General features: G+C 42.0%; 1 protein-coding gene across 1 annotated transcript; it reads right to left on the bottom strand.

Moving 5' to 3' along the window:
* Positions 1–260: 260 nt before the first annotated feature.
* RNF212B (ring finger protein 212B) lies at positions 261–12,610 on the bottom strand. Its single transcript, XM_044450303.1, has 12 exons — positions 12,497–12,610; positions 10,507–10,559; positions 9,401–9,475; positions 7,552–7,669; positions 3,010–3,052; positions 2,105–2,162; positions 1,950–2,010; positions 1,558–1,597; positions 1,253–1,383; positions 971–1,197; positions 809–849; positions 261–621 (listed from the first exon to the last, which is right to left on the bottom strand). The coding sequence occupies exons 1-12, from the start codon at positions 12,594–12,596 to the stop codon at positions 588–590; spliced, it is 981 nt and encodes a 326-aa protein (XP_044306238.1). The 5' UTR covers positions 12,597–12,610; the 3' UTR covers positions 261–587.
* Between the last annotated feature and the right edge of the window lie 112 nt (positions 12,611–12,722).

Raw genomic sequence — 12,722 nt, 5'->3', positions numbered from 1 at the left:
TAGGGCCCTTGCTTGTTTTAATTCTTGCTCTAAGCTGTCCTTTGGTCGGAGTAACTTAACAGGAGTAACAGCACAGACTCATCACTTTACCTGACTTTTGATCTGTCTTTGACCACAGGTGCTTCCAGGTGGTCATCTCCTAAACTAGCAATCAAAAGTCATTGTGGAACTATGCCATTTTTCTTCCTTTGCTTTGAGATTTTTGTTTTTATCCAGTAAACTCAAGTATTCACTGAAACATTAATGTATTTATTTTTGCTTCTTGCCTAAACAAATTAAAGAAAGGATAAGCCGGCACAAATTCTCAGCAATTGAACTAGACTAGTGGTGAAGATACTTACAAAAGTATGATTAGGCAGCAGAATGCCCTTCTGGTTATTAATCAGCAATTACACTTTGCATGTGTGTGTAACTTACAGTAACACAGTATAAAACGGAGAAGGACGGGAATAGGAAAAACTTCTCCGTTAGGATCCAAAATTCCATACAGTTTCTATTGTCAGCACCATGCTCTCAGAAATCAGGGCTGCAGTGACTTTGTGTGCTATGATGCTGTTACTAAAGGCAGAGTTTTTCAGTCCTCCCTATTATTGCTGGTGGACTCTGCTGGCAAAAGGGGGTCTGAAAAAGAGAGTAGAGTAAGTCAGTTGCAGGGATAAATACTGCAGTTACTAACTCTGCTATCTAAAATTTCCCCCAGGTGTGCATATCTGTAGTCTTTGAGAGCTACCCATAAAGTATTGTACTCCCCCAGCTCTTGTAGAATAATGATGACAAAGGTGGTGTGCTGCTTAAGATATGCATTTACCTGCTCTGAAATAATGGTGTACTGTGAGGGGTGAACCTCAGCTAGGAAGGAAAGGGAAACAAAAGTGGCTTTTAGAGAGAGCTTCAGCTTTTGGGTGGTATAGAAATTAAATCATCATCACTCTAGAAAGCACCTGTAGAGTCCAGACACACACTCTCTCACCTGCAGGGGGTACAGTCTCTCAGTGCTGCGATGTTCTGGTATAAGGGCTCCATCCATCCGATCTGTGAGCCAAAACAAATAGGAACTGAGCATCATTGTAGTAATACTCTGGGGCAAAATGAGCTGTTTTACCCCTTGTCTCTCAAACCAATACTCCTTAGGAGCCGGGACAGTGTTCTCTGGTGTCTGCATGGCATGAAATATAATGTGCGCAAAAATGGCAGAAATACAAAATATGGAAAATAAGAAGTTTTAGGCAACACTGCAAGACCAGCTACTCACCAGTGAAGATATTGAAATGGGGTGTTTCTTGCTGATGCCTACTCCTGCTGTCACTCTGGCTTTGCCTCACCATGGTGGGTTGTAGGGTAATAACATCCAAGCCAGAGGTGTGAGAAGAGGAGGAAGAAGCCCTAAATATGATGTAGGGAGAGGAAAGCAATAGGCAGGTCATACCTCAGTAGTCAAGCCCAAGCTTAGCATACAGATGGTCCTAGGTTCAATCCATGGCATTCCCAGGAAGAAATCTCTCAGGCAGCTAAGCTAGAAAACCTCTGCCAGAGATCGTTTCTCATCCTGAGACTCACCTGTAGAATAAACTCTGAGTGGAAGCTGGGGAAGGAGCAGCTGGAAAATAGAATTTAGACTATTATACAAGGTACAATGACAGAGAGACTATGGAAAAGTGTTATGAGGAGGACAATACTTGGGAGTTCATCTTGGCTGTCTAGTATAAGGTGATAAATAGAGACTAGAAGAGTATAATTAGACAGATTAACCTATCTCAGTTTACCCTGCATGCCAGCTTGGCTGCAGAAGTGGTGTCTTGTATCAGGGGAGCTGTATCCTAAATCCTTGGGCAAGAAAAAGGAATGGCCTTATTCCGCTTATTCTGGCCTTGTGTCACTCTTTTGATTTTTCTATTCATTAGAGCATTAAGCATTTTTGGCATTTCCTGTTTGCTTCCATTGTTTCTTACCATTATTTGTGTCAGCTGGGGTCATCCTGCCGCGACTCATCCAGGCGGCTCCTGTGGCAAGCTGGAGAGAAAAGTGGAAGACCCCTTCCATGTGTCTGAAAGGAACAAAGCAATGTGTCCTTCCCTTCTTTCCCTTGTTGGTATGGGGGACTCACTTGCCAGTTTGCTGGATGATTGACTCTTGAGGAGATAGAATCCATGGAAGAGGAACGGCTATAGGAGACAGCACAAAAGGTCAAAAACTCCTCAGTGGGAGTTAATTGTTGGTTAGGAACGCAGATTCTATAGCAACAGAATCCAAATGCTGTGGCTGAAATAAATGTATGCGCGTTTATTGAAACTTATCTAGGAAAGCCTCCACTTGAGATCTGTCTCAGAGGAGAAGCCCAGGCCAAGGAGCTTATGCCATAAGTTCCTGAGGGTTGGAGCAGCCCGTCCCCTACCTCCCTAGAACAATTGAAGGAAACAGAAGAGAAGAAGCCGCATGGGGGAGTCTGTGCCATCAGTTCCTAGAGACCTTAAGCCGACCTGAGAAAACTCTATTCTAGTGTTTGCTTGGAATAGTTGGCATTTTTGGTAAGATCTGTTTTTTTCAGACTTTAAACATATTAATTTGGATGCCTTGGCAGAAAACTGATATAGAAATGGACTGGATTAATTAATTAATACACTATGTACATTTGACTTCAATAGTTGCTCAGTTTGGGTTTTGGGAGATAAGGTAAAGGAGTTGCAAAACTTGGAATTTAGAGTAAGCTTTGTTGTTAAAGAATTCAAAGGAGGAAGCAGCACAAGTCACAACCAGAAGTATCATGGTGTGGCAGGGTGGAAACCACCAAAAGAGGGCATGAAGATTGGTAACTCTGTTGATTAAACCAGGTCATCCCAACATTGAATGAACAAACCCCAGCTGAATTTTTAATAAGGTTTACCAAGATGCTTACATTCTTCTTCCTCTATAATGATATAAGTTAGATATTTGCTTTTTAAAGTTCTCTTAAATTCCAAAATTCCACTATTTACCATACTTAAAAAAACCCTAAAATCCTTTTGTGCTTACCTAACCACTTCACTGGAATGCTGAAAACCAGACCGTGGTGTAACTGCAAAGTATTAGAGAATGAGTTACTGTGGAGGGAGTGGAATATGAAACAATTTTTATCCCTGTGTTCTCAAGGAGAGGACTTAACCTATTCTTCTTGGCTCCACTTCCACTGATTTTTAAAATAATAACAGCAGCAGCAGCATTTTTATACCATCCCCATAGCCCACGGGGCTCTCTGGATAGTTTAGGATTAACATAAACAATTATAAAATAAGCAATTACAAAATATTAAAAGCTTCCTCACTGTCAAAGCAATATGACAGCAGAATCAGATGCCTAGAGAGGTGGTGGGCTCTCCCACACTAGAGACATTCAAGGTGAAACTGGGCAGCCCTCTGAGTGGGATGATGTAAACTGGGGCCCTGCAACTGCAGGTGTTGGACTGGTGGCCTTTATAGCCCCTTCCAACTCTACTATTCTATGATTCTATGAAAAACCAATCAAAAACCAAATACAGAAAACTTGTCAACTCATGGTGATGGAATAACATTAATACTCAGCATAGCAGTTCAGATTAAAACAATAATAAAAACGATCTAATTTTCAAAACATCTGGTAAATAAAAAGGTTTTCACCTGGTACCAAAAAGAAAACAACTGCCAGGTATACTCCTTAAAAAGCATTAAGAAGGCATAAACATGGACGTGGACTTATACTGAATCACAGCATTGATCCATCTAGCTCAGTCTTGTCTACATGGAGTTGCCACAGCATTCTAGTTTTTTAGGCAGAGATCTTGTCCATTTCTACTGGGAAATGCTGAGGACTGAACTTGGAATGGGCTACATGGAAAACATGTGCTCTACCAATGCAGGTCTTTCCATGAGATTATCAAATACTCAAGGTCAAAAACGGCATGCACTTTTATTTGGTTTTCTGAGCTCAGAATAGGCAAGGTAGCAGAAAGTGAATTGGCTTCTCAATTCCAGGTGGTATGGGGGAATACTGATTATTTGAATCTGTTCCAAGCCATCTTTGGGTGTAGGGGTGGACAGAAATAGTTTTGGTGACACGGTGATTTTCACTAGGAAATAGGCAGAGGAAAGAAAAGCTGTTTGTTCTCCTGGCGCTTTCAGTGGCTCTCAATATCATTAACCACAGTATCCTTCTGGGATGCCTGCTTAAGTCAGGCTCAGGAGGCTCAGTGTTAGAGTTGATTCTATTTGTTGGAAGATTGGTCCCAGAAAGTGGTACAGCAGAACTTCCCCTCTGGCCTGTATGCTTTGGTTTCTTTGGTTTATGGGTTCTATTTTGTGCCCCCTCATCCTCTCTAATAGTAACATGAAGCTGCTGAAGATAAATTATCTGGAGGTTTGAAGTGTCACCAATTTGTGTAAAACGCTCAATTCTACTTGTTTCTGCCTGCTATCACAGGGAGGCTATGGGGTTCTTGATCCGGTGTCTACAGGTATTTTGGGGATGGATGAGGCTGAAGATTAATCCAGGCAAGACGAAAGTTACTGTGTTTAAGGAAATCAGCCAATCTAGATGGAGGTTTGCTATTGATCTTGGATGGGATTACACTCCCTATGAAGAACCAAATTTGCACCTTGGATGTTCCCAATGGATTCAGCACTATCTGTGAAAGCACAGGTGGTAGCAGTGGCTAGGAGTCTGTTTACCCAGCATAGACTCCTATACAAGCTGCAGGCTTATCTAGAGAGAACAGACCTTGCCTTCATTACCTACACGGTAACGGCATCCAAGTCAAACTACTGCAGTGTGCTCCACGTGGCTCTCCCTTTGAAGACAATTCGGAAACTTCAAGTGATGCAGAATGTGGCCACCAATTCAGAGCATCTGATACCAATATTATGCTAGTTGCGCTGCTTGCCACTGCATTTCCTTTCCAATTAAAAAAGCTGACTTTCACTTTTAAAGTCATTAACAGTCTAGAATATTACTACCACTCTGTACGACTCTGGTGCTCCCACAACTGGAGCCTTGTGCTCAGTTCTGGGCCCCTCATTACAGGAAGGATATAGCCAGGTTGGAGTCAGTGCAGCACAGGGCCACAAGGTTGGTGGCCGGTTTCCAGGGGAAGCCGTATGAGGCGAGACGGAGGGAACTGGGTCTCTTCCGCCTGGAGAAGAGGAGACTCCGAGGGGATCTGTTGGTGACATACAGGTATGTGAGGGGGTGTCACACGGAGGTGGGGAGAGACCTGTTCTCCCCTACAGAGGAAGGCAGGACGCGCTCCAACGGAGCCAAGCTCAGGGAGCCAAGGTTCAATTTGGATGCCAGGAAGCACTTCCTGACAGTCAGGACCCCGAGGGCATGGAATGGGCTTCCAGGGAGGTGGTTGAGGTCCCATCAGGAGGCTGTTGAAGGATAGGCTGGACATGCACATGGTGGGCATGTCGTGAGCAGAGCCGGCTGGAGCCGGGGGTCAGACTAGATGGCCCAGGAGACCCCTTCTGACTCGCACTGTTTCTGTTTCTGGAATAAGGTTACTTGAAGATCCACCCATACAAGGGCTAAGCAAGCTGGCCTCCTCCAGCTGTTTTGTTCTACAGTTCCTGTAAGTCACAGCCAACATGACCAGTGGTCTAAAACATGTGGAGGTCTACCTCTGCCTCACACCATGCCAGCCTCCCAGTGCGTTAACTTCATTTCCAGAGGCCCTATTTGTGTGCCTCCAATCTGGTTTGCGGCCACAAGGGAGAGAGCTCTTTCAGTGGTGCCTCATGTGTACAGAAATCTATTCCAAATGAGGTTTGTACAGCCCTCATTATTGCAAGCCTTAAAACATTTGCCAAGGACTTACTTTTTGGGCTGCTTTTTATTGGCAAAGATATGATGCTGCTGCTGTTGTTTGACAATAATATGTTTGGTTAGATGTTGTTGTTTTATTATTCTGTTGGTATTTTATTGTTGATTTTACTGCTATTTTCTGTTATCTTTTAAATTGTGTTTTTGATGTGTTAGGTGATTCAGTTACATGAAACACTGTGATATGTATGATGGAACTCACCTTGTGAGGGCTTGGGCTTTGAATAATTTAAATTAATAAATGCAACACATGTTAGTATGTTTGCAACCTTGCAGCAAAAGTATGCAGGGTCCATCATTCCCTAATTTTATCAATCAAAATTGCATGTACAGGCCATAACACATGAATTTACAAGTTTAGTCACAAGAAAATATGCTGTCAAATGCCTGTCTTCCTAAGGACCTCACAGAATGTCTAGTGCAAGGTCATCTTCATACCTGCTTGTAATGGAGGGGTGACAGCAACTGGCCTTGGTGTGTTGTTTCTGCAACAAATAAAAAAGATGTTTGTTCAGTCAAGGTCAAAAACACATTACTTTGCTTCAGATGCTGAGTTTGGTCTCAAGCCCAGAAAGCTCATTCTGGTATGTACAATCTCCACTGCCCACACATCAGTTATTTTAGTTCCTGCTATTTGTCCACAAAGGCCAAAAAGGGAAACACTGACCTACTACCCTGGAGATGGCTCAGAGAATCCTGTAGAGAGAAAGTGGATAGTTCACAAGATCTACATACACTCATATAGAGAAACTGATTCAGTTTTATCCTCTACACAAAAACTATTGCATCCAGAAAGCAAAAGCCACCGCTTCCCAGCACATTGTTCCATCCTACCTTCAAAAGACTAAGATTCTTCTTCAATTCCCTGTTTTCCTTCCGTAGCACCTCCAACTCCCTGGGCATTTAGTGGGTAGGAGAGAAGCAAGATGGGTAATTTAGAAAATAATTAAGCATCCTCCCAAGTATCCCTTTGTTCTCAGTGTTGGTCCCTTTAACTTACATAGCAGAACACTTCAGTAGTGACAGAGCACAGCAGTGGGATGCATGGTTTGGTCATACAGCTTGCATCCTAAATGTTTATTTGTTTTAACTGAGGACATTACAATTAGGAATGAGCAGAAATGCATGTACACATCCTTCCCTCCATTTAATTAATGTTCAATGTTAACATGATCCTAATGGTCTGTTCCACTCCTTATCAAGAACCCATGCCCACCAAAGAGGAAAAAAAACTAATTTATTTCAGAACAGAAAAAGACTCGGGGAATTTTCCCAATGGTTTAACATACTTGACTTGACTTTCAGGGAATGGGGAGAAAGGCAAAAGTACTCATGTATGCAACACCATCAAGCCAAAGCTTTCTCGAGAAGCAAAAAATGACAGAACTGAGGCTGCCATACTTTGGGCACATCATGAGAAGGCAAGACTCAGTGGAGAAGGCAATCATGCTGGGAAAGTTGAAGGGAGGCAAGGAAAAGACCAAATTAGAGTTCCACTGACTCCATAAAGGAACTCACAGCCTTGAATTTAGAAGAGCTAAGCAATGATGCCGTGGATAAGACCTTTTGGAGACCTTTCACTCACAGGGTCACCATACGTTGGAGGCAACTTGACTGTTCAGAACAGCAGCAAATAGAAAAACAGAGCCTCTCATGCTCCGCCATCCCTGCAGACATTGCTAACTCCGTTTGCCATAATCCATGTCAATGCAACCTACGTGCCTCACTTTTCCTGGGTAGTCAGTTTCTGATGAGCTTGCTGCAGGGCTTCTTCAGTCTCTGAAGCCCTGTGTTTGTAAGAAGAGACCAGCAGTTCCATCTGGCCTTTCTGGAAAGTCCACACCTAGGGAGAGAGCCAATGAAGTATGAGAATTTGGAGAATGGGAACCTGGGGACATTAGTTCTCATCAGATGTAAATGCCAGGGTTTGCTCGGGGGATGAGGAATCTCATGTGAGCGCTTTTGGAAATACAACAATTCTGTTCAATCATACAAACAGAACATTAAAGCAGACATATAGCAGATTTTTCTCCTGAAGGATAAGCTTAGTTGCCCACATATTTGCAACGACAAACATACTTAGCAGTGATTTGGATGCTGACCCAATTGTCATTCTTGTCCCTCCAACATGCTTCAGGTTGGTAGCCTACCTTTTTAAACTCTTTAAAACACCAAATGTAATGTTCATTCAATTACATATTCATCTGTCTCTTTTTAAAAGTGTAATCAGTTCAATTTAACTGTGGGAATTTAAGAAAGAACTTAAGAAGTTTGACAAGCAAACTTCTAAAGCAAACAAATAGAAAAAACTTCTGGTGCAACCATGCCTGTTTCCTAATATAAAAGGCAATTACTATTTACCTTCAGGCAACGGCAGGCCTGTCTTCTCAAACCAGTTAGTTAAATGCAATTCAGAAAAGTAATGACAAGTAACCCAGGAGCAGCTGTCATATGCTTCTAGTGCAATAGGAAGAGAAGAGGCGGACTGCCTTGTGCACCAGTTGATGGGAAACCCGGGCAGGAGAGTGCTATTGCACTCACATCCTGCTTGTGAGATGTAGCTGCTTTGCCACAGTGCAAACAGAGTTCTTGACTAGATGGACCCTTGGCCTGATCCAACATAACTCTTTTTCTGTTCTTAAGACAGCTAGCAACCCTCATAATATAAAACTCATTTACGCATGCTACATCTTAAGGAAATCCACCCCTGGAGAAAACTGAAAACCTCTAACCTCTAAGTGCTGAGGCACACCCATTTCCTTTAGCTTCCTTAATCCACATAGTCAAAGGCTTTGTCTATAAAGCACAGAATGATCTTCTTCTGAAATTCTTTGGTTTGCATTTGGGATTTTTCAGAATTCAGGCCGATGGTCAGGCATTTATTGTCCCCCCACATAGGGCTAAATTCTTTGTTGCAACAGCTTGAGCACCACTTTGCTTGCACGGGAAATTAGTGCAGTGGTCCCATGGCTCCCATGCTCTTTTGCACCTCCTTTCCCGGGGACTGGAACGTATATTGAGCGTTTCTAGTCTGTGGGCCATTGCTCTAGTCCGATTCAGTCCCTGCAGCTTGGAATAGTTCTATTGGTACCTTATCTCCTTCAGGTGCTCTATTAATTCTGGGTGATTTCAGAGCAGCCTTCACTTCACTTATTAAAATAGCAGTTTCTTACTTATAGGATCCCTCTTTGAAAGATTCTGTCATCTTCCAATTCTTCTGCATCATTCTTCCACATATTTTTTGGCTTTCTTATTTTAGCTCTTCATCTTTCAGCTTTCCCAATCGTGGTATGAATTTCCTTTTGATTTCTTCTATCTTCTGGAAGAGATAGCTTACTTTTGCTCCTTTGTTCTCTTCTATGTCTTTGTAGTAGCCAGTGCAATACTTCTTTTCGTCTCTTCATGATAGTCACCAAAAAGCTGCAGTCAGGATTCTGTTTTCTTTTGCTGTCTGTTTTTGCTTCTCACCTGCCCTTAGCAAGGAAATCTTACTGTCTTTCATTTGCTGCCTGTCATTGTCACACATGTTAAAATCCAGGAGAAATTCCAAGACACTCAGATTTGTCATTCTTACCTGAGAAATATGGGCAATATAGCTGAGTGCAGTCTCAAGAGAGTTTTTGAAAAACTTTTTTTCTTCTGGTGGCATCTGTGAGTCAAAAAAAGCAAACAGAAAGTGAAATTATAAGGGATGAGTCACAGCTCCCCTTAAAATATTCTATAGATGCTAACAAATTTGAGGTATACTGGGTTTCAAATGGCCTTGCACTTAAAAAGAGACCTAACGACTACAACAATACTTTAGTCATTAAACTTATTGAGTGTTAGCCATTTTGTCCCTGCCTGAATCATTAATATAGGAATAATTATCCACTTGTTGTGCAAATGAGTAAGGACTGAAAATTGCTTTGCAAAATTAAAATTGGTCTAGGAATGATTACTGCTTTTATTGAAACTCTTAAATGATAGGTCTGCTATGCAATGCAGATACTAGTTAACCTCTTGTGTCCAACTTTAACTTCTCCTTGATCGGGCGGGGGTGATTTTAAAATTGTAACATATAAGTAGTATATGTGCAGACACGATTGTGACCCAAATATGATTACTGATTGAAAAAGAGTAATACATTAGTACTTTGCGGGGACCCCAAGGATTGCAAAAGTTCAAAACCCTATTTTTAAAAACCAAGGTGTCTAAAAACCCAAGTGTGCTCAATGGCCATGAAATATTGCTCTTAAATTGGAAAAGAAAAACAGAAGACTGGAGGGGCAATGGAAAGGCATCCTGGAGGAGAGCATGGTTGCATTGCTGGCACCCTGGATAGGAGGATTCCGATCACAACGGGAGAATACATTGCAATATTTTGTTGGGGGTTTCTAATCCCCACTAACTCTCACCACATTGTGATATTTCAGCCACTGTTTTCAGGATCAGGCTATCGCTTTTTAAAACAAAGAAACTCTCGGACTGAACAACAGAATAGGAATGAAGAATCTCACTAATGCCATGTATAGAAGAAAACCCTTCTTCATGATTCTGCTGTTTGGCTTTCTTTTTCTATTTTACATAATGAGAAGGTACAAACATATGCCCAAACTGATGCAATACAAAGAGTTCTATGTTTCCAAAAGCCCAGAAAGAAAGACTGTGGTTCCTGTTAACCCAGAAGCTACAACTTACACTATCATTGAGAAGCAAGTATTTGCTGCTTGTTCCACAAGATGGACATTTATCTGCCAGGATTAAAATGCAAAAGATATTAGTACAACTTAACGAATATTACAAAAGAATGTTCCAAAAACACAAATAATTACAATGCCATCTTCAGAATCCTTAGACTGTCTTTTAAAAGAGCATAAAAATTGTTCTACTTATTAGGATTGCCTAGTTGCACCTTTCAGTGCAACTCATATTTACTGAAAATATAAACATGCTGAGGTTTTTTTTAAACCTTTTTGGCTTTTGGTTCATTAAAGTTGCAATCCAGTGGGTGTTTAGGCAGGAAGAAGTCCCACAACTCCAGGCACTGGCTGGTCAAGCCAATACTGAAACTTACAGGGCTTTTTCCTGCTTAAACATGAAGAGGATTGCACTATAAGATTCCAAATGTTTTTGTTTTTTGGTGTTATAGGGTTTCTGTAATGCTTCTGCAATTGTTCTGTTAAGATGCTGATGACACCCAGCTCTATCTCTCTTTTCCAACTAATCCAGGTGAGGCAGTGGCTATCCTGAACCGGTGCGTGGCCGAGGTAATGGGCTGGATGAGGGCCAATAAACTGAAGCTCAATCCAGACAAGACGGAGGTCCTGTTGGTGGGTGATTCGGGCTCCTGGGTGGGTGACTTGCGCCCTGCCCTGGACGGGGTTGCACTCCCTCTAAAGGACAGGGTCTGCAGCTTGCGAGTGCTCCTCGACCCGGAGCTGACCTTGGAAGCTCAAGTGACAGCGGTGGCAAGGAGCGCTTTCCTTCAGCTTCGGCTAATCTATCAGCTGCGTCCCTACCTGGAGGAGGATTGCCTAGCGAAAGTGAAGGATGCATTGGTTACTTCCCGGTTGGATTTCAGTAACGCGCTCTACGTGGGGCTGCCCTTGAAGACAGTCCGGATACTTCAGATGGTACAAAACAGAGCAGCCAGGATGCTGTTGGGGACTGGGCATTACTCTCATATAACCTCAGTCCTCTATCAGCTCCATTGGCTTCCCATCAAAGTCCGAGCTCAGTTCAAGGTGCTGGTTATTACCTATAAAGCCCTAAACGGCTTGGGACCAGGATACCTAAAGGAACGCCTTTTTCCCTATTTGCCTTCCCTCCCCCTGAGATCGGCAACAGAAGCCCTTCTCCGAGAAACCTCTGTGAAAGATGTAAGGATACAGAGTACCCGGAGGAGGACCTTCTCTGCGGTGGCGCCCCGACTATGGAATGCGCTCCCCAGAGAGGTCCGCTGGGAGCCGTCATTATATGTTTTTTGGCGCCTGGTTAAGACTTTTTTATTTAATCAATATTTTAATAAGTTTTAATATTGAATTTTATTATTGTATTTTATTAATTGCAGCTCAAGTGGGTCGTCAATTTATTTATGCTGTTAGCCGTTCAGAGATGTTAGTAATTGGATGGCATACAAATTTTATAAATAAATAAATAAAAGATGTAGAGAAGGACTCAAATATTTCAAATATTAGCAAGAGTTGTATACAAACATGCAAGTCAAGAAGACTATAGATCCGTAAGAGGCGGAAATCACTGATTTTGCAGTCACAGTACAAACACCATATTAATTCAATTTACTTGTATCATACTTTTCTCCCTTAGGGAAGCCCAAAGCAACTTACCAACATCACACAAAAACAAATACAATAATTTCAAAAACAATAGTATAAAATTATAATCCAATAAAAATAAAATAAACCAATAAGCTTTCAGTTCGGTGCTTAAGAAACTACCAATTCAGTTAATACAGAATTCATAATAAAATACAACCCATATTTTTGTTCAATGTAAATAGTGTTTCTACTCCTACTCCAGCACCCAAGATTTTACTGGCTGTGCAGACATACTGCAAAAGCAGACAAGGCTACAGTAAGAGCCATAAGGAAGCAAGAGAAGAAATAGGCAGAAATATTATTACAGTGATAGCACCGGATGCAAAAAGCCACCAAGTTGTCACTCTTACCTGAGCCAGCACATTTTTTGCAAAATATGTGCCCACAGCTGGTGACACAAAACTCAGATCCCTCCTGGCTGAAACACTGGTTGCAATGAAACCAATCCATGTGGCAAAAGGGACGGGCAGGTCAGTCTTCCCACTGAGTTCTGTTCCTGTTGGGAAGCATGTCCAGTAGAATTATGTGTTGTGCATATTAAAAAGATAATTTTAGAACAGAAGTGTTTCTCTGGAA

The sequence above is a fragment of the Varanus komodoensis genome, unplaced genomic scaffold (assembly GCF_004798865.1).
Source record: "Varanus komodoensis strain SLA01 unplaced genomic scaffold, ASM479886v1 scaffold64, whole genome shotgun sequence".
Classification (NCBI taxonomy): domain Eukaryota; kingdom Metazoa; phylum Chordata; class Lepidosauria; order Squamata; family Varanidae; genus Varanus; species Varanus komodoensis.
This window is presented reverse-complemented; position numbering and strand designations above follow the sequence as displayed.